We start from the raw sequence: 23130 nt of genomic DNA on the forward strand, positions 1-23130 counted from the left end.
AGAGAATACTCTGTTCCATGTCTTCCAGGCAATCCTGAAAATGGAAGTATCAGAATCTTTTCAACACTATTCCCATACACTATTGTGGTGCTTTCAAAAAAGCAAAGCAGCTGGTTTTCTAGGTCTTTCTTAATATACATAAACATGAAACAGAAGCTTCTGTTTCTCCTTAGGGATGGATAGCAAGCACAGCATGAACTGTTGGGGATGAATCTTTTACTACTTATATTGCTCAGACAAAGATAGAAAGCAAATCTGTATTTAACCAAACATTAGATTCTTGAATATCTGTGATGCAGCAAAATTATAGTTTTAATAAATAATTTTCTGTGTCTGCCTTAGATTTGGAGTATGTGCATCCCATAGGATATTGCTTGTACAGCTTGCTCATTCTCATGCAGATCAAAATGTATCAGCAAGTCAAATAAAACCAAACATTTTCAGGTTTCTGGTTCAACTATATTCGCAACATGTTCTATTGAAACAGAAAGAAAAAAGAAACACTGTATCAATAATATCTACACTTGCTTAAGAGTTCTATTGGCTGGATGAGGACATGATGTACAAGTCCAATAAAGCTGGATTACTTCACAAGGAAAGATAGCTATGAACAATCAAGTCTTTGCCATCTGAAAAATGGAATCTGAAGTTCTGCCTGTGAACATTTACCATCTGAGAGATTAAGATAATTTCTCACTTTCTTTGAAAATGCTTTGAATTCTGTGGGATCATGCACTAACAACATTAACTGTAGAGTGTCCATAGAGAGCCCATGTAATGTGTATCAATAACTATGGCTAAGATCAGTCTGGTCAGAAATCAGTGAAATCACATATGGTTAATTTCTAGGTAAAAAATGCATGGTTTTGCTTACACGTACCAGAGTTACGAATTGTGCTCCTAAGAGTAGGTACCAATAGGAAATTTGAAGTTGGATTCAACTACAGAATGTAACTGAAATGTCTTTACAGTTTAAGAAAATATTGTCCAAAATTTTAATGAAAAACCGCAAAAATATCCAAGGACATTTAATAAAAGGTGATGAAATAACTCCAAAGAATAGTACCTGTGATGCTGCAACAGCCTCCAGCATATGCAGCCTCTGCAGGACATTCTGCATGTCCTCCTGCAGCCGCATCAGCACCACTGCAATCTGCTCATTGAGGCTGCCCTGGGGGCCTCTGTCGGAGCCCCAGCGCTCGCCGTCCCCTCCACTGCCCATCTGGCCACCCTGGGAACCATCTCCTAAAGGCTGAAGTCTATGCCCTATTGGGAGGGAGGAAAAACAGAAACACAAAACACAGATTGGGCTACAGCTCTACTGAAAATGTTTAACAGTTCAGTTTTCTACCTCAGTTTTCACCCAGGAGTGTGGTACTCCTCGTCACAGGCTATATTCAGACAGTTCAGCAGCACTGCGAGGTCACTGAAATGTCATCTGAGATGTTTACCTACAGCCTTAGTGTGACAGTATCATTCAAATTCCTAGAACTACAAGAACATTTACAAAAAGCTATTAACACAACCGATCAAGTTCAGCAGTAAATTCTGCCCTAATAAAAAGCAAGATCTGTCTTAGTATGTGTTTTAAGTTTGGCAAAGACTCCAGCTGGAAAACAAAGATCACTGGAATACAGTGAGAAGAAAAGATAATTATTTGAAATCGGCAATACTCCCTTAAACAAGATACAACTACCACTAACTAACTAACTAACTAACTAACTAACTAACTAACTAACTAACTAACTAACTAACTAACTAACTAACTAACTAACTAACTAACTAACTAACTAACTAACATAACACTGTCATGTTTCTACCTGTAAGTAGCAAACTTCAATAAAACAAGAGAGAGAAGATAGTTAACTATAGTATGTTATTCATAATAGTTTTCAACAGAAATGTTTTATTTGGATTTTCTTTTTAATTTTTCCATTTGATTACTTATAGGTGCTATACAAAAAGGCATCCTATATATAAATAAAATACTTTCTGCCTTTTTTGGTTTTACAAGAAAAACTGATTCTATCCTTGACTTTACCAATCATATCGCTGGAATATGGTGCTGCTTTTAGGTGACACTATTAGAAGTGTTATGGAATTAAAAAGTGCAGAGGTCCAACATAAACTGAACATCTGGGCTATTACCTGATTAAGAATCATTAAGTTTTAAGAATCCTAATGGATAGTATCAGAATCACTCAAAGGTGTGGCTAACATTCCAATTACAAAACAATATGTCACTGGTATCTTTCCACGGCATTCCATGGTTTCAAACAAACCACCATAGTGATACAAATGCATATGTATTTTAACAATAAGTATGTAACTTCTAAAGAAACTCCTCTCAGGTACAGACTGGTTTTGAGGATTAAATTTCCAAAAACCCAAGTGCCATAAGCAGCAGCTGGAGTATGTTACCCACTGTAATAGGTATTTTGTTATCTATTTTTATTGTGAAGAGCAGAAGCACTATACACATGACTGTCCCACTGGACAGTCCTGACAGGTGCTTCTCAGACACCAATAATTTATGGCAGTGAGGAGAGTGGGGAACACAAATGCAGGACCACAGTACCTCTCCCTCTTCTGACACTGTAGAAATCTGCTTTTTCTCCACCTTTTTTCTCCTTGTGAGGACCCCCATTACTGGCTTTGCCATCTTCTCCTCCACATTTGACTTCACCTTGTTCTTCAGCTACTCCCTCTCCAGTATTTCCAGGCTGGAGATTCCCATAAGTCATGCAAGTTCGCCTTGGAAAATCCGTATTTTCTAACAGAGAACTGTGATCTACATCCAAGAAATGGGATGAATGCTTTAAAGATCCTTTAGCAGATGTGATGGTCTCCAAGGGCTACAAATTAACATTAGCAAGTAATTAAATTCTGTAAAATATGACAGTTAAACATTAAAAAGAAAAAAATATCATCTTTACTTTCACATTAAGAAAATACTTTGCTCAGAATTAAGATTTCTTTTAAGGGGAGCAGTTGTTTTCCTGTAGAATATACTTACTATTGTCTAAATGTTATTTCCAGATTTAGAAGGCATTTCAGGGAAATCTCACAACAGTGATACCACAGGAATTTCTTTATACATTTCCAACATACATTAATAATCTGTAATTACTAAACTAGAACATTAATGTCTAAAACCATTCTATCATTCAATTTTCCCCTGTAAAACTGGCTTTGCTTCCTAGACAGTGAAACGTCCTCTTCCCTTGAATTTGGGAGGCACGGTCAGAAGGCCCATGCTGTCAGCAGCTCTGGGCAGTGTTTGCTCTCACAGCAAAGAGAGAACACAGCTTATCATCAGCCTGCTCCAAACAGCTTGGCTGCACCTGCACCTCACAGCAAACAAAGGAAAGGCAGAGTATTCTATTGACTTCTCACTCAAAACTGGGGGGTACTGCAGGAAGACAGTAAAAAGGATGACAAGTGCTGTTCAGGTTCTGCATTGGGGCCGTCTTGGTGGGTGGTTCAAGCAGCCCCTGGCACAGGGCAAGGACAAGCCCTTGCACAAGGATATGCTGGAGCAGCTTTGGGACCGCAGTTAGCTGAAAAAAAACTTCATGGAGAAGTCAACATAACCAAAAGGAGGGGCAGTGAAATGGAAACTGCTGCCAAAATTTGTAAAATAGCAGTTCTGGATCATCAGAACTGAAGGGCAGAGTGCTGGCTACATCTTTTCCAAGAAACAGCTGTATTTACTTCTTTCAGTGAACCTCTTCTAGTTTGAACTGACTGACCTGTAGTTCTACCTGTGTATTTCTTTATGTATACCTGAACATTAGTTATTTTGTGCAAAACTGGAACTTTCCTCATGCAGGTTGGGAAACTCTGACAAATTATCCACCCGCTTCAATTAAAGAATTGCAAACAAGCTTGAACGACACACAAGGTTGGGAAATCAGCTAGATAAGACAGCTTGCAGTACTTCTATCAAATTACATTTCCCAACATGCTTTATTACTGGGCAGAATTTTGATTTGTTAAAATGAACTCCCTACATACTCAGGAAAGAGCCAGACAAGAGAATGATGCAATATTTGAGTGCTTCTGGCCTTTCTGATCCCAGGCACCATTCACACATTTCTCTCCAGAATCAGGAAATTAGGTTTCTGAGTACAACCTACAAAGCCCACACTTAACCTGGGCCTCTGAAGGAGGTTTAGGCCAGAAAGCCAACAAAGAATACAGTTATGAGTAGTAATCAGCAGGAGCACAAATCCAGTCAAGACTATGGCAGCACAGGTAGTGCTCACGTTTCATAGGGAAGTCAGAGGTGTACATTATGACTGAAGAGAATACAAGAGACCACAGAAATCCTTGTAATCCCCCACTTCTTTAGACCTAGGCCACTTGCAGGCACTGGCCTACAGGCCACCTGCTAACACTTATTTCTTTATTTATTCTAAGAAACAAATGCAGAAGTCATCAAGCCAGAAAAATGACAAGCAAAAAGTGAATTGTTAAAAAGATACTTCCCATTTGTAAAAATGGCTGAATTCTGGTCCCCACATATTATGAGACCCTACATTAATTTGTGGACACAGACCTTATTTCTTTATACTGATCTTCCTTTTTTGACAATTGTTTCTTTGTACTGTTGTTTTTCAAGCCTTCTCCTCACATAAATTCTCTGAAGGCTTCAAGGCTTTTAGATTAGCAGTGACCAAGTAGTAAAATGCTGGCAATGAAAGGAACAAACCCCTCTAGTTCCAACAGAAGGACAGCATACATGAGCCACATCATTCATCTCTGCATGCCCATGTGCACTTGATTGAGAGGAACCTATTAAAAAATAAGCAGCGTACCAGCTTCAAAATGCACCCACTAATACTAAACCCCTACCTCTTCTAGTCCAAGCTGCTCCATAGAGTCACAATAAACTTCACTGTCTGAATCACTGGTTAAGTGCTGAGCTGCTGAGATCTCTTCAGTACTCTCTTCACTTGCACCTGCAGGGAAAGAGGGATAGCACACATGGTTTGTAAACGTGAGCCAGTTGAGCCAACCCTGGCAAAGACTAGAGCAATGAGGTAAAATGTGTAGGTGAGCATCAATTCATGATTCTTCTATCTACAACTGTCATCTTAAACATGGATTCTGAATAAAGATGTTCAATCAGTTTAGGAATTACAGAAAACTTTTGCTAGTGGGAAAACTATACTTCATATTGGCATTTCTGCATTATAAATTTTAATTCTGCCTTTTTCATTACCCTCTCCTTCCTAAGCTCAGTATAAAGCAGTCTTGCCTAAAGTTACTTTAGTATTAAAAACACATATTCAGATCCCAGTTTCAACAAACTGGCATTTATAAAATGTTCAGCTTTTCAGAATGATAAACCAGATATAGATGACTTTTGTTTTACTACAAATTCACTTTCAAAGGCAAATAGTATTTGCATAGGTAGCATAATGATATTACAAGAAAACACTTCTATTTCTGTGGATTTAGGCCTCTCTGAATTCCCCTCTATTTCTATAAGAGATACTAAAAGAAAGCTTTATTTTTAACTAGAATTAATTGTTTTAGTATTCTGTCTTCAGATTTCTGCAACTGAAAGACACCATTGCTAGTCTCTGAATCCTGAGATTAAGCTTCCATAAAAAGAATATTTTTCATGAAAAACATGTGCAAATGAAAACACAGTCTTGGAAGGACAATACCTTTGTGAGCAGCATTCTGAGCTATTTCTAGGCTTGGCTCCATTTTATTTGTTTCTTCCTCTGGGCTCAAGCCATTCAAGGCAGATTTGGTCTGGATGCCATTCTGCATATCTGGGATAAAGCTGTCCTTGTAACAGCCATTACTAACAATGCCTTCCAAATCCTTAGCAGCTGCTGATTCGGGTTTCACATTCTTATAATCTGTAAAAGAAAAGAAAACTTTGCAAAGAGAAAGCTCTATACCTAATAGCTCCAACCATATCTCTTCAAGCAGCTACCTTACTAATAGACTGTATGTGCAACGTATCTGCAGAACAAAACATGTAAATGCCCCTATATTTGCATTTCTGTAGATTGTACTGTTCTTGTAAAAAGCATAAAAAGCAAATACTTAAAACATAAGTGAGTAAATCTGAAGTAGGTATTTCTTCTAAACTAAAAAATAATCAAAATGTCCTTGGAGGACATATGTATAGAATTCTAAATATAACAGTGCATTTCGTATTCACTAGATGCTGTTATTTCAGCATCCAGTTCTTTATGGACCCTCTAAATTAATCTCACTGAAAGTTCTGTTTTATTGTCTCTGAAAAAAAAATAGTAATTTTCAATTCTACTCTTACAGGCCATTCATAGCTCTTACAAAAAACCACTGGCAACAAAACCCAAAGCAATGCAGGGTATAGATATTTAGATAACCTTTTGACAGAACTTGCTAGGCAAGTCAAAAATCATATGGCATAGCTTGCAAATTTGTACTAGTTTTAATTCTTACGGCCTAGGTTGAAACACAGACATCTTTCACATATGCATTCAAATATATTTCCATCTAATTCCCTTGAAAAAGCATTCATGATACTTTGGTATTTTCTGCCACTTAGGTGGCTGAGAACTCTGGGGCACACACTGATCCAGAAAACTTACCTTTTCCATTTATCTGCACTTCTTTTTCTTCCTCTTCACGAAGCCCATCGTCTTCTGATTCTGCTCCACTATCGCTGCTTTCAGCTTTTCCATTTACAGCTTTTATATTTGGAGAGGAATTCATAACATTACTAAGGTCTGAGAGAAAAGCAAAGAAAAAAAAATATTTTAAAGAAAACAAACACACACCACCACTACCACTCCCAAAACTATCAGTCACAGTTCTACAGAAGTATGTCCATATTAGAAGATCAACCAAATAATAGCAACTTATTTCTGCAAGCTCTTTATTAATTGGTTTAATGTTTTTCTTTTGTAACCCATCACTGAGTGCTTGACTGCTGGTGCAGATATTCTCAATGACTCTGTGCAGCCTCCAGGGAAGTGACTGCAGCCACTTTCAGAAGGAGTCTCAGACCAAGCCTGTTACGGTATTTAGGTTTCAGCTGCAGCTGGGACTGATGTGGCCAATGTTCTTTTAAACCCAGAAATCACTGTTTTAACAGAACTTCTCTTTTGGGCTGAAATGCTTCAAACCTCCTCACAGTTCAGAGGCAAATCTTGAAACATTATATTCAATTATGTGAAGAACAGAATTCTGAATAAGGTAAATACAATATTCCACACATCTGCTGTAATTTAGGCAGATACAAAATATGGTAAGATGACTCAGGTTTATACAGATATTTACCTAACAAATGATACATTGAAGTAAATTCCCTGAATTCAGTGAAAAACTTGATGAAATTAATATACACATTGAGCATTTTTTTCATAAATATTTAAAGAAACAAATATTGTAATAGACAAAGTAACTACCACATCCTTGTTTTCCACATGTTTGATCACTCCAAGGATCACACTTTACTGTAACTGTACAAAAAAATTGAAAGGTAAACATTCATTAAAAAGATGAAGTATATCAAGGACAATTCTACCATCTCCTGTAAAAAAAGTTACGGTCAAATACTTTCTGATGATCATTTAAGCCTCCTATGTTAGGACAGAGTGCAAAGGTCCAAAGAAGGGACAGTTTCTGTGAGACACTTGAATAGATTACATGTTGGCTCCAAGGCTGAAATCTGACTGTTTTAATTGTCACCCCAGCATTTCATCTGCATAGTATCTACGTTCCCTTGTCAGAACCTTAAAATATTTATTCTCACATTTAGGCTTAACATTAAACTGCAAAATAATATCCAATTACATTGGAGTTGCCAAACCAGCTTCACTACTTTCTCTGCTGCATGGTAATTTAAAGCTAAGGCTTTTTTCTACTTTAACCATCCAGTGAAGAGCCTTCCCACATTTCTCTAGTTTCCAAGCTTATCTACAGCACTTTGAAAAGAGAAAAAAAGGTAAAATAACTTATTGTACAGTAACAATGAATATGTTAAATATTAAGTTCAACTTAGTTTTATTGCAAGGTAATGTTTCTCTGGGCACCCTGCATCACTGCTCTGAATTGATTTAATCCATCTCTTATCTCAAGATTAAAAAAACCCTACTTTATTGTAAAATGAGAATTGGAAAAGCAATTGTCTATCTTGTACACCACAAGAATATAAGCACCTGCTCATTTTCTCCTCATAGGTCACTACTTATTTGCACAGAAATTTGCTTCACAAAAGAGAAATCCCAACATAGTCCCATTTTTTTCTCACAAGTGTGTTTCATGAATTGCAAACCCCAGTTCTCAAGATGTTTTTCTGAAAAGCAGCAGCACAAGAAGGATAAGGCAGCAGTTATGTCCTCACAGCACGAGCATTAGGCACAGACACAACCCCCTTGGCACTGTAAGGCATAGATCACCCTTCCCTTTAACACCGTGGGGGTGGGGACATAATCACCCATGTGTCCTACCCAGCCGTGGGAGTAAACAGGAAAGACAAGACCAGGAGGAACATTGAGCTGTGAAGGGGAATTAAAACTGTAAAGCTCCTCACCCTACCAAAGATACTGCAAAAAGCCTCCGCTACACCATAAGGCTTTTCCTAAGATTTCCTTATTTTCTTTTTGAAAGGAATGTTTTTGAACGTTCAAGCATGTTCTTTCTTCACTTACTTGCAGTAAGGAGATTATTCACTTGGGGAAACTTCTAAGTGATTTATTACATTTAAAACAAGAGGAGGAACTTGTAGAATGTATCAACAGTTACAGATTTATGGTAGCACATCACAGGACACCTGAATAACTGAAATCCATCAGGATCATATTTCTTCCTGAGTCATTCTTAGCAACAATAAGTCATTCAATAAGTCATTCTTAGCAACAGTGCTCCCAAAGACCATAAAGAGGCATTGCTTTGATGCAGACTCGAAGAACACAACCCTGTACAGAGTTTGGCCACCTGAAATGCCAGGCCTAATTGTGTGCTTTACCTCAGAACCCTTACCCTGCTATCCTCATCAGCTCCATCCCCAATAGCTTTTACTACATAGTAAACCCACAGCTGGGTGCCTTTCTCACTGCTCTCAGTATCTGCTAAGGAACCAGACATGATGGTCAATCATCAGTTTAATCCTGGGGTGACAGGTTTAAAGACTAAGCAGAGCCAACTAGCAGTGACTTCTACATCTCCTGCCAGTAGGTTAATGGCTGTTCCCTGAGCAATGTATATTCTCAGGGAATATAAGTGTGAGTGACACAAGTTAAGCAAGCTTTTAAAACCTTGCTTGGCTTGTGCTAATCCCATCCAACCACCCCTCAACCCTTTATTTCATCTACCCACTTCAACTGCATGCAAAATGTTAGAAGCTTTTTCTTTTGCCCTACTTTGGATACTGTAGAATTCCTTTTGGTTTATTATTTTCATCTCACTACACACAACATCAAAATGCAAGATTTGTGACAATTTTTTTAATCAAAGCTGTACTGTCTTTCAGCCACAGAAGGAGTTCTATTCAGTAAAAGCCTGGACTGTGGGTTTGGGGTTTTTAATGCTAAATAATAGGAGCTGTATAACAGTAACAACTTGAAATAGAAAGAAAGATTTGAAAAAAAAACAAAAAAACCCCAAAAAAAAAACCAAAAACAAAAAACAAGATGGAAAGGATGTGAAGAACAAGCATGCAACTTCTCTACAAGCTTTCACCAGATGTTTATTTTCTAGTATCAGCTCTATTAAGGGATTTCCTACAAGCCATTACTAAAAATATTTCTTTAAAGGCACCACTACAATTCTTCTCAATGGCCTGTATAATGGGGCTTAGTTTCTCAAAAGTAAGTATGTGATTTTTAATTCTTCACATGTTTCAAGGCTGTTTTTGTTACCCAGATGGGAGTTCAGAACTTAAATGCCTCTGTACATCTGCCCCAGCTTGAAGGTCATTTGACAAAGAGAACCTTGCCTAGCAGGTTTTTCTCCAATGCCTTGTATTTTTGTTTTATGAACAGGAATGTAATTCTTATACGAAATTAACATGCACTGCTGGAGCTGTACTGATGGTTAGCCCAGTACACCACAGTATCATCCTCACACAAGTTCCACAGCCTCTCACATGCATTGAAACTACCAGTGATCAGGAACCAGTCTGAACCAGCGCATGAAAGACCTGCTAAAACATTTAGCTAGCTGTGTACACCCTCAGTGTTTAATAAAAATTACATGTTTTCATTAAATACCATAATATCTGCTCAATAGCAGCAAAATCTTAACCACTAAGAAGATTATTTGCATGACCTACACTTGTATCACTTCGTGTAGGGATCTCCCTGCACACCTGTGCTTATGTTAATTCTCAAGGAGTCTATATGCTGTACAAAGTTGTTTTCATCATCAGGTAACTGTAATTATTTTCTAGGCATCACCCCTTGATGTTTCATGCTTGTTACTGATCCAAGCAGGCTCCCTACTTCAATTCCAAGTTTGTGTAACTATGTTCTGCTGTTTCCAATACACTTGATTACACAAATCCCCACCTCATTTTGAAACTGATGTTAACAAATACTGCAAGGAGCTGGGTCTGCATGAGGCACGAGTGGTACATGCAAGCATCTGGGAGCAATAAGCTCTTCAGCTAGAACAAGAGTTTCTATTCCCTCATTTCCTTGCATTCTTTTTAATATAGGACACTATATTAAAAGATATCTATATCACTATATTAAAAAGATATTTTCTTCTTTACAAAGAAAATTTCCGAGAGCCCAGCCTGCTCTGCAACGTCTGTTCTGCACTACTCAAACAAGCAGCCATCACAAATAAGAAGAGATTTTAGAAGTCTGTCAGAAATACAGACTGAAAAATCTAAAAATCGTAACTTTAACTACCATGGTTTTATTTCTTTTAAATTTAAGTGTGTTAGGTGCAAGTTCTCTGATGAATGTACACCCTAAGCACACATATTGGGGCAGCCACATCTTCCTCTATATAGTTTTCCTTTTTTTTGGTGGTTTAGTCTTCCTAAACTTTACTATAACAAAAAAAGCCTCTCCTCATTTGTATTTTTCTTTTTATATACTCCAAAACACTACAGCCTTGTTTTGTCAGCATTCCTCTCTCTGCTTATGTGCCTTTCAAGCTGTCACACTCCAAGAGATGACTCTATTTAATAAAAAAAAATTAATCAACAAGACTCACATTTTTATTTACCATTGATCAACATTAAAACAATAGTCTGTGGATAAGAAGAAACACAGAATACAGCAGCTTCTCAGACATTAATATTAACTTGCAAGTACAGTGTTTAGGATTACTGACTACTCATCCCAGACCTTTACACTTTCCACTATCTAAGGAGTTTCTCATCTCCCCCCATATTGCCAGTACCTTTTCCCAAGGATTTTTACAATATGTGCCATATAAATAAGGATATCAAGTTTTGGGGTTGACTTGGATATATTTCCCTCCTCCCTGATGCTCCTCAGCCTTCTGCAGTAGAGACAACGTGCCTGGGATTTCCTGGCAGAGAGAAGCCCAGGCAGAAGAGCAGCTGCTCCACAGGCATTCCCAGCACTGGCAGGTAGCTCCACAAAGGCCCCCAGATGTCCAGGGCCACCAGGCACACACAGCTCGGTTACACGGCGCGTGTGCAGCAGGACCAACGAGCCAGGCTTTGCCAGCACTCTGTCAGCACCTCAGCCAACGTGTGAGAATGAACATGAAGAACAGCTGCTTCTTAGATGCTGTAACTTGAAAGCACAGTAACATCATTCCAGGATCCAGGATGTCCCCAAGCCTGGGACTACTTCCCTCTGGGAGGAGTAAAACTTGCTAAGCTCTTCTCTGTGCAGAAGAGATAAAGTCATCATTTGGAACTTTTACTTTGCATGGCAGCTAGGAAGAAGCATTATTCACTCTTGAGTTTTGTCCCAGAAAATACAAAATGTGAGAACAGTGAACTCAGAACCCTATAAAGAAAACTGAATTATGCTTGAAAACAACACAAGGCCACATAGCTGAGTTGCAAATTGTAGCCTCGAACTGTAGCAATCAAAGATTGTTTTGCCCTGTACCAGAAAAAAACAAAAATGAAATACCATTAAGGTCATAGTCTCCTGCCATCTGCACCAAGCCTACCACCTCAACTGCATTTTACAAAGCCCATATCAAATGCAGTCTCAGAGGTAAAACAAATGGCCCTTCTATTAATCTTAAAGGCTATAATTAATTATTTTTGCTACACAAAGTTAAATACAAAACACCAGACTGTGTCCACTGGGTACTCTTCTGACAGCAATCAAGATACGACTACCTATATCTGACCTTCCCCAGCCTCCCACACCCCTATCCACTGCTTTGTAGCTTGTCTTTGTAGAACAGCTCTGAGAAATACAGATTCCAGCTCTTTTGTCACAAAATCTTTACAATAAGACAGCTAAAATATAAGATACCAGAATTATCTGGCAAGTGGGTACATCTCCTAAATTATGAAACCTGAAGAGCTTTTGACATTTACTTTCCCTTTTGTAGGGAAATCTTGTCTGGCTGGAAGGAAAAAATTCAAGTTCAACAACAAATTATGCACCAAAAGTGTTACTGTTGACTCAACCCAGCATGAATCACAATACAGACAGGCTTTTCTTTCCATTGAAGAAAATGTCTCATAGCTCCTTCCACTTAAAAAGAAACAATTTTTAATCTTACATTCCACCATTTGGATACTTTGCTGCTCATCCTGTGGCAATATATTTTCTGATCACTCTGTTATGAGAGGAGCTGTTGAAATACTCAGGCTTAGAGCTACACTGGTGCTGTGCCCAGATTTCCAGCACTGTCAGACATCACTGACCTAAAGCCATCAGCTTGAAGTCGAGTTCACAAAGGAGGCTGAGATTTGGTGTGTAAAGCATGAAGCAGGTATAGATTGCAACAGGACAAGCCATGGCTTGTTGGGTCACTGATTCCACTTCTCACTCAGACTCCACTGACTGGCACTTGCTGGCCCAGCCCTTAATCTTCTACAATAATGCCAACCTGCAGCATATGCTGGAGAGAATGTTCTAGACACTTCTGAAGGCTAAACTACTGAGATTTTAACAAAAAGTATTTGAATAGTAAGTTTCACAGTAGCCTTTCTGAATATCATTTATAACCTTGATTATACCTGTTAATTTATAACTGGAAACTAGAAGGGGAGAAAAGTTTAAAAGATAAGATTTTAAAAACCTCACTCACCCACATACCCAGCAACTCCTCCTGCCTCAATGCAGCTCCTCATTGTGGTGCAGCCACTAACAGAACCTAAAAAAGCCCTGCAGTTCAGCGCAACACTGATTTTAGCTCTTTTCCCCCTTCTTATGAATGACTAAGAAGATTCACTGACACTGAGCTCTGTAAAAATCCTAGTGAAGAAAGGTAGAAGGAAAGGGAAGGAAATCTGTTAAGCAAGTGTCTTTGAAGTCAAAGAACCATGAAAGAGTCAGCTTATGAAGCAAACAGGGGGTGTTTCAGAGCAAAGGCTCACACACAAGCAGAAAGAGCCACCAAATGCCCCACTAGAAAGCAAAGACACTGAAAACAGCCTGAGAAGGTCTTTGGGAATACAAAACTATTTGAACAGATAAACTACTCATATGCAACGCAAAGAAACACAGTTGGAAAATATATTGCATTTTAAGAGTAAGAAAAGTATTTCTACCTGGAAAATAGTAATTAGGAACAGACACTTTTTTCAAAGCTAATCCTGTACTAACTACTGCCTTTGAAATACAAATGTTTACATGTATTTGCTTGTTCTAAAAGTACACAGACCTCAGTGAGTATTGTCTTTTAAACCTAGCTCCCACATTGAATGCAAGAAGACACCAAACAAATTGTTAAACAGTTGTGTCTGCCTGTGAGCTGGGCCAGCTTCTGCCATTCACACAAGCAGTGCCCTGCACATGTTCCTCCTTCACAGCCTGTGCTGCCATCAGCACGGCCCCAAACCAGCATATGCAGCACTACACAGCACCTTGCTTCAGCAGACCTTCATCCGGTGCAACTGCAATGCAGCTGGGAGAAAAGTTTTCAGGAGGAAAATGGTCCTTAGGAAGCCAAATAATGCTGAAACTTCCTACAGCCTCTGCAGGCTACCTAACCTCTTGTTACTGGAGGCAACATTTGGTTTTCACAAAGGTTTACTAATACCACTACTACTCAGCATGCAGGCAAAGGGTCATCTTTATTTGGTATGATTTTAGAACAGATTAAATACCTTTTCACAAAGCAGAAAGATTATACAGAAAAGTGCTACTGAACAACATGCAAACAATTTCCAGATACTTTACTGAGTTGTTCAGATACCTTAACTTAGTGTGGGAGCCTGTCAGATAGGGATTTCCTTGCTCCCCTTTTAGATTTACTCTCATTCTGAAAAAAGAAAATATTCACAAACATTCTCAGGGAAACTTCTGAAGGATGAATTGGTTCTGAAACTCTCAGTATTTTCTACCCCGTATCAGACCACTAGGTACCCATCCTAGCCCACCTCTGGCTTCTTCAAGCTATTATAAAACAAGAAAACTTGAATGGCCATTCTAAAAAATTCACATTTACTGAGCAATGGTGTTTTGAAGCTTCTTTGCCTTTTTAAGGTTGACTTAGACATCAGATTTCTTGTGCATTTACTAGCAAGTGCAAAAAAGTTAAAATGTTACTCTTCTAAAGCATCTGTCCACCTTATGCCTCACTCTCCTCTTCCAGCTGCTACAAACAAGAGTCTTTTCTATAATGCTGCAAGAGTTACCTCTTCCCTTCCACAGTGCTAGGTCAGCTAAGAGCCCACTTTCTTCTTTGATGTCCAGTATATCATGTACCCAAAAATAATTTGTCAATGACTTTGTCTGTCAAAAGCACTTCATACCTGTCAGAAAGACACTACTGACACAGCTTTCCAGAGAAGTCAAGCTGCTCACACAGCTGCAGGGTGACCTTTCCAAACACTACCCAGTTTATACGCTTTCAAAATAATTCTTAGATTTGCTCAGCCTATTGGAGTGAATTCTCTATTTTTATTTCTTTACCAACTTATTCAAGTCTGGATATTTGTAACCCATGGATCCAGTAAGTTCATCCTCATTTTCTAGTAGATATTACAAGTCATTGATTTCAATGCTGGCATGTCAGACTTCTGTGTTCTTTATTAAGGACTCACAGCCTCTATGGATTCAGAAAGGCAGTATTTCAATGGTTTGTATTTAACATTTTCAAAGACCCACAAAAACTAGAAATGCAATTATAAAAGGCTATACTTTTCTGTTGAGGTCAATCTGCTAGAGACAATACACAAGCCATAACTGATGTACACTGAGCTTGCAGACAATTCTCTTTCACTAATTCAAGAAACTTTTGATTTTGAGGCAGTGGCATACAATTCCTAAACAATAGATAATTATCTGCATACAGATTAAAGTTTGATGGAAGAATGGAAGGCAAACTCCAAACAGAATGGACCAGAAGATGGGGGTACAATATGAAGCAAGATAGTCAAGAGAAGGGTCCCAGATTTCAGAAGATACCAACTGCCTGCCCTTGAAAAGCATATCTTCCACAGCAGAATTTACAGACTGTAGGGGTTTGGGGGTGAGGAAAACAAGACTGGATAAAGTCACACAGTCAAAATATAACCCTGTGTCTATTTTTAACAGTATTGTCACCAGTGTTTACATCATCTCAGACAGACTTGGGCCCTTTGGTTCTATTCTTTAGTGTGTATCTGAAAGACTGCAGGTAATCATGCTTCTGTACTTCTGTGGAATATTTTGGTACCTGTACTGTAAACAACAATAATTATTTCCACCTTCACTTTTAATCAGGGAAGTGGTAAGAGTACCAAAGAAAGGGCTTCAAAACCTTAAATGCAATGGTAAAGTTGCAACATACAAGGGACTTTGTGAAAATCTGTCCTAATTTATTGTGGCATAATCAGATGTTGCACCTGTAAGCGGTATGAATGATGACATATCACCAGAACTATTGCAACAATGACAGAACAAGGTAAAGCTGAAATCTGCTATTCTGTTTAACTTACACTGCCTTATACTTAAACCGGCTCTCTAAAAAACAAGTATGCTGGATTTGTTATGGAAACAGGTACAGTTCAACTTCCATGATTCTCTGTGTCATTTTTTAAAGAAGTGGCTTCTGGCACTGTGCCACAGACACCAAGTCCAAGTAAATCCTTATTACACAGATCACTGACCTGAATCTACTGATACTCTTACCCACCCATCAATCCAGCTGTCAGACAAACCTATTGCATCCCACACATGAAGTATACACAATTTCACCTGAGAAAAAAAGTCACACCCACTTTCAAAATGGCCATGAAAAACTTCTACCACTACTTTTCCCCCCCCCAAAAAAAAAAAAAAAAAAAAAAAAAAAAAAAAAAAATAATTTCTCTTTCTTTGAGGCTTGATAATAAAACCACATTCCTTTAAGGTAGGGAGAAAAAAAAAAACACATACAAAAGGCAATTTAACCAGTTGACTCATGCTTCTTAAAGACATTAACCAATTTATATGTGCAATGGATTTTGTTTTTAAAAACAGTTTCAAGTTTTGCCCTGTTGCATTTCAGTTTTTAAATGTCATTTTAAGCCAGATTTAAACAACTGTAAGACTTACGCAACAGCCTTATGAACACATTACCTGTAACATAATAATTGGTATTATCAAAACATTCTCACAATGGTATTACTAAATAAAAATCAACACAGATTTTTATGCAGCTGAGATACCACTAGGTTTGCCACCTTTCAGTAATTTAAAATGTTTAAATATTCCCTTCATGAACTTGAGCCTCAGAAAACTTGAGAAGCCATGATTTAAAAAGCATGAGGTTTGATTGTCAATTTTTTTAGAAAGTTTAGATTAGATGACAGAGTTGGATTACCAGAACTGTATTCATTTTGACAATCCACATCTACATCAGAATGTATCAATACACATTAGTTGTTCAATTTCTTAATGGAAAGACACAAACTAGACTTGCTTGGGGGAGTTGTTTTGTTTTAAATACTCTCCTTTCTTCAGGCTTCCTTCAGCAGCTCAAAAGCTCAAAAGTTGACCAGGACTAAACGTGCAGCTTCCTGGACCTAATAATCTCAAAAGTAAAATAAAACAAAACCCAGCCTAATGAGGTGGCAAGCCCAGAAGTCACAAGTGTTAGCAGGAAGTTCCTACAGCACCAAAACAATGGAAATGATGGTTTTACACATAATTTATTATTCCTACCTTCCAAATACTTAGAGACTTTCTCCATTCGAACTGCCATATGGTAAAGAGAATGAACAAAGAGATGTAACATTTAGCTTTTAAATCATTTACAGAAAACAAGCCCCCAAAACCACTGAGTTATGATTATTACTAGTACAAAGAAAGTTATTTGTCCGAACCTGATGTTAGGTCAGATCCTCTGTTCTTTTTATCTTCTACTATTTCATAGAATGGGCCTATTACTTGGAGTAACTCTTCAACTTTGTCCGTCATTGGCATACTCTCAAGAATCTGCACAAGTTCAAGACATGAAGCATCTTATGAAACAGCATTTCAATCATTCATTCATTTCAACTGATTTTACAACTGCTGGTTATTGCAAATGCAGTAACATTTCACTAAGTCATTAAACTAGTTATTCTGATTTTTGTTTACTTTTTTTAATTTCAGGGAAAGAACATAAAACTAAGTTATTGAATAAGAATCTTATAATAACTTTTTTCACATGAAGACGAGATGAGAGTTAATACATTTGCCAACACTAAAACACAGCCTTGACACAGTATTTATTAGTAGACCTTGGAATCCACTATTTCTTCAATTTTGAACTAAACTATCTCAAAGTTCAACAGGCTGCTGTTAGCCAATATAATTATTTTATAGGCAAGTCTTTCCACAGAAAAAAATAAAATGGAAATACTTTTTTGTCTTAGAGGATTCTTTGTACTGTCAAACCCTGCCGCCCTCAATGGAATGTAAGGAGCAGATCAAAAGTGCTCTACTAGTTCCTTCTAAGCCCAAACAAAGAAATGGATACAATAAAGCAAAACTGAAACAGCACAAAGACCCACTTAGAAGAAGAACAAACTAGAACCAAGTTCTGCTCTTGAAGTCATTTGGAGCATTTCTTCATTTTATGTTACAAACACAATATCTTTGATCATATGATAGGAATGCAAAATCTTAAATCTAAAATAAATTACACAGAAGAGATTCAATAGTTGGATACTATTTTTAAAGCAAGTTGCATTATTATCCCATTCTAGTTTAAGTCCTTTCAAACAAGCTTTTTGCCAATAGCTTTGTTCCTCTTTCATCCTCTACATTTTTAGTTGTATTTTAAAAAGCGGCAATAGCTATAGGTAAAAACACAGGCTGAAGCAAATTAACAGCTACAGTGCACCTCCTCCTCCTGAGGGGCACCAAGAAAGCAACAGATGAAGGTACATGCTACCCCAGAACATGCTGCTCAAAGGCACCAAGCACACCAGCATGCAGTAGGAGCAAAAGCTGCAGCATTATTGCACAGAGCAGGAGCTCCAGGCAGGCTAGCACCTAGCAAGTCAACACCTGCAAACCAGTCAAGGATACCAAGAGACAGCAATTCTATTGACCTGCAGTTTCACTGCCACTTCTCTGATCTGCTCAGTGTACGTAATTCATTCTTTCTTTGTTAGGGAGAAATACTCAGATACACAGAGCTGGATATGAAACAGAGATTGAACAGTTTTGTGATTGCTGATTTTTTTAATTTCAATAACATTGAGAGAAACAAGAAGCCTTTTCTAGAATAAGGCTCGTATTTGTTTTTATTTCTATAGTCACCTTTGTAAACTGTTTCATACATGCATTTCTGTGACGTCTGCACATTACTGCTCTTCATGTATTCTAAACAGACCTCAATATATTCTGTGCTACTTCTAGCACTTAGAATTTTTTCTAACTGCTAGCTTTTTGGTGAGCACAAAAAGAGAAAATACTTTCACCAGCAAAAGTAACTGCTTGCTTATTATAGCCACTAGGCTTAATAAGCAATCTCAAAAATTCAAAGTGAAAAATTATGTATCCTGATTTACTGTTTTCCTTGGATGTCACACAATTCACATATACTCCTGTTTTAAATTAGAAACACCACATAGTGTTAACACTTCATGCTAAGATATCACTTATTTGTAATACATAAGAAAACAATATATCTGAAATGTAAACAAATTAGTTTAAACAGCATTGCAAAATAAATTTCAGAAATGCTACCTGAAACAAACTAACCTTGAGTCTGAGCTCAGGTGCATTTTGTTTATTTTAACTAAAAATAATACATTTGTGCTCATCTCTCATCAGCATATCAAAAGCTCACCCAGACACATTCCTCAGCTGTGATTTTCAAGGTTACCACATTAAGGAGGAAAAAAAACACCAGACAAATTTGGAATTTGTGAAAGGGTCATCTGATGCGTGCATAGCCCAAACACAATGTGCAAATGCCAGGGAATGCCCCAGGACTGGGAGAATATGGCAGGCTTATACACCCTTAAACACAGTCCTGGGATATCAGCATACAAGTGGGTTTTTGCCCCCTCAGACATGGATACCCATACAGCAACAACAGACTGCCCACAGTAAGTCCACGAGGATTAGTGCAGTATGTGCTGATAGAACAACCCAGTGGATCCATGGCAAGTAGAATCAGTTGGGATGGAAAAGCTGAAGCTAGTATTCCAAACGTGAGAGCTGAAACAGCACCAAAGCAGGGTAAACAGATTCCCCAGTTTCCAAGCTGAGCAAGGCAGGAAGTCATCTGCTCTCCAATCCCTACACATAATCCACACAGAAGCAGAATATTTGTGGTTCATTAGGGTCAAGGAAGCAGACCTCCTCACAGGAGACTTACTAGGGTTTTTTTAGAACAAACATTGCAGTTTCACTTGGTTTTAGTGTCTTGACTAAATGAGTTACTGCACTGAAAAAAACCCATAAGGTAATCTACTGAAATATGAACACATATTGAATTCAAGATTTGAAATGAAGCACTAAACCTTGTAGCACACATTCAAAGGAATTGTTAAAATTTAGTGGGATTTTTAATCAAAAAACCAGTATTTGGCCTTCTGTGTTTTCTGGAGCTGCTTATTTTCCAGTTCAGAGCAGATATAGTAATAGCAGCAGGAACTAAATTACTAGAACTACCGACAGGAAAAAGAACAGTAAATCAGACTCCAGCTCCTTGCCTAGTAAAAAATTTTTGTTGTATCACCCATTAAACAGATTCAGAGTTTGATGTCAAGATAGTGGCCTTGGAAAAAAGAAGTGTATTTGGAGTAGAACTTTTTCCCTTTGACTCAAACCTCATTATAATAATAGATTACAATTATACTTTTGTTCAGATTGACAGCAAATAATCATTAAACTGGAAAAGTAATCTCTAACAGTTTCAGTGAAAACACTGCAGTGAAAAGGGTTAGTTATGAAATTACATGAAACTTTTAACTGTTTACTTTAGTTAATGCTGCTATTCCTGCTTCATTTGGTAACTGTGACTGCTTAAAAGGTACATACCTATTTAAAAACAGAGCACATTACTCAATGCTAATAGTTTCCCTGCAACTATAATATTCATGGAATATTTTCGTAACAAGTACAGAAAATTCAGGTTGCTGAGTTTTTCCTGAAAAATATAAAATTATTAAGTTTACATATTTGATTATATTCATGTCTTCAGTCATGAGAGTGAGACCTTTTCTCCAACAGTCCTTCTGGAAAGTTGTTTTAGTCTCTTTTCCAGAATAAGGATCACTTACCTCTCTCAGCTCTGAGGCAGTGTGCAGTACAGTTTTTTTTCCTTAATATCCCCTTTACCATTATTTCAGTATTTCCCTTTCTTTAGCTCTGTCATTTAAGCTTTCAGTCAGCTAGAGCTCTCATGTTTCACTGAAAACAAGACAAATTCTGTGTTTTGAAGGAACTTTGTAATTTTCTTTTCCCCACAGGCCAAACAGCACAGTACTGAAATGAAACAGTTCACATAGGGGATAAGTCATTTGGAGCTTCGGCAGCAGTAGTCAGCAAGACCCTCCTCATACTCCTTTATTTCTGGAACATTTTTTCTAGAAAATCCCTTCATTAGCAAACATACCTTTTTCATTTCATCAACATAGGCTATCATGGCTTCTTCTTTGGACATGTTTCCCAAGGCACTCCAAGCATCCCTAGGAAAGAAAGTCACATACACCTTCAGTATCTTCAGGGCGTAATGGATTTTTTCAACTTGGCCTTAAGTAGGTCAGTTATGTAATGTCCAAAGTTTCTCTGATACGAGTCAAATGCAAGAATGATTCACATTTTTTAAGTACAAATATATAATTTGCTAGGATAATCACAAAGTGGAAGAAGAAGAAACAAACTGAACAGACTGGGGACTGAAGAGTACATCACTGACTACCTATGATTATGTACCCAGTAAGTTGTAAATAAGCCCAGACAAAAGAAACACACATTACCCTTTTGACTAAGTTGAGTTTAAGATCCTCTGCTGTATAAAGCAAACAGACCCAGACACTTCAGCCAGCACTTACAAACAGCTGTCACTGAGGTAGAACAAGCTACAAGAAAAATCTCTCCTTTTTGAGTTTAGCAACTGGGGAAAGACACATCAATCTAGAAGGCAAATAGTTACCACAGCAGCTACTTATGACCTAAATAAAATTTTCCCCTCTCCAACTCTGCAACACAGAAAACTCTAACCAAATATATCAGTATTGCACAAGGCATCTGTCAGAACAATGACTGCAATAAAACAGTCCCTCAGTCTTGTACGTTATTTGACATTCCAGAGTATTTGTCCCACTCATAGAAAACCACCAAGGTTGGTGGCTCACATTCCAGCTACAACCAGCCAGGTGGATGAAAGCTCCCAGCCCTAGTCTATCCCCTGCACTCTGGCTTGGGGAGGCTGAGGAGGAAGGAAAGAGGAAAAAAAAAGTCCTAGGAATTATTTAACAGATTCCCAAGAACACCATGACCACAAAGACGGCAATAATATTTGTTCTTCAGGACAAATCATCATTAAAATATTATAAGCAAAACATTCACATTGGCTTTTCAAAGAGAACTTGGCAATTTGGTGAATCAGAAGTCTTCCCAGGCCAAGGCAAACACAGATAGTGGGAAGACCTGCCACTGAGCAGACAAACCAGAAAGACATAAACCCAACCTCCCCACCAAGAGCTCAAAGCTGTATCAGTGGCTGACAGTGAGCACTTATTTACTTCAGGCTCACATCACACAAGAAAACTCAAGAAGGAAGAGCTCCAGACACTCCTCCACATCACTTATTCTTCAGAGCACCTAAGACTTGATTTTACAACATGGGATAAACACTGCAGAGGTACCATGATAGTGGTTGCCCAAGAAAAACCTGCCCACCTGCATAATCCAAGGGAGTGTTTCCACCTGCAACTCTGAGAAGTGATCAATTATCTGAGTTAGAAAGTTGGAATATACCAGAAAACTAATTCAAGCATCAAAGGTTGTAAATGTTATTTTTATTTTAAAAATAAAGCATTTAGAGAGTTTCTTTCTCCAAGTGCTACTCTTCTAAACAACTCCACTCCAAACATAAAATTAAAAAAAAAAATCCCCAAAACAACAACTCATGAAAAGTTACCATTTGTATCTACCAATTGGATCCCAAAATCCAGGTCGAGGAATGTTACAGGGTCCTTGGGTCGCTTGCTTATAAAAGCTATAGAACTTGAGCATCATTTCATTCGTTGGCTGGAATGAGCCTAGTGAAAACATTTTAAAATACAATTAAATTGTCATCGAGAATATTAGTGAGTATTTTACAAGCCTAATGGTTCTGTGAGAAAACAGCCTGCAGCCTGTTACAGCAGTACAATATAAGCCAACAGAGAACTTAATCTACCGAGAACCAGCACCACTGAAAATATTTACTGTACAAACAGCAAATCTAGTTTCAGATGGAGTTTAAAAGACTATAACCTTTTCTATTGCTAAGGTCAAACTCCACAATTAAAATAAAAAAGGTAATAAGTAACATCAAGCTGATGTCCTTTCACTCAGTTTAAAGGGACAGGCTTAGCTCTAA

The 23130-nt window shown here is 37.9% G+C and overlaps 1 protein-coding gene across 4 annotated transcripts in view; it reads right to left on the reverse strand.

The window, feature by feature from the left end:
- The window catches only part of ACBD5 (acyl-CoA binding domain containing 5), a 30424-nt gene that overhangs the window by 6232 nt on the left and 1062 nt on the right, over positions 1 to 23130 (reverse strand). For 3 of the 4 annotated variants that reach the window (XM_050970520.1, XM_030235957.2, XM_050970519.1), the window contains exons 2-10: positions 22687 to 22807; positions 21157 to 21229; positions 17423 to 17534; positions 17262 to 17294; positions 6603 to 6740; positions 5679 to 5879; positions 4858 to 4964; positions 2579 to 2855; positions 1067 to 1266 (exon numbers count right to left, since the gene is read on the reverse strand). In XM_050970520.1, the coding sequence (XP_050826477.1) occupies positions 1067 to 1266; positions 2579 to 2855; positions 4858 to 4964; positions 5679 to 5879; positions 6603 to 6740; positions 17262 to 17294; positions 17423 to 17534; positions 21157 to 21229; positions 22687 to 22807 (1262 nt within the window). The remainder of the gene's footprint in view (positions 1 to 1066; positions 1267 to 2578; positions 2856 to 4857; positions 4965 to 5678; positions 5880 to 6602; positions 6741 to 17261; positions 17295 to 17422; positions 17535 to 21156; positions 21230 to 22686; positions 22808 to 23130) is intronic. The other variant, XM_050970521.1, reaches the window with a different exon arrangement.

This window comes from Serinus canaria, chromosome 2, assembly GCF_022539315.1.
Source record: "Serinus canaria isolate serCan28SL12 chromosome 2, serCan2020, whole genome shotgun sequence".
NCBI lineage: Eukaryota > Metazoa > Chordata > Aves > Passeriformes > Fringillidae > Serinus > Serinus canaria.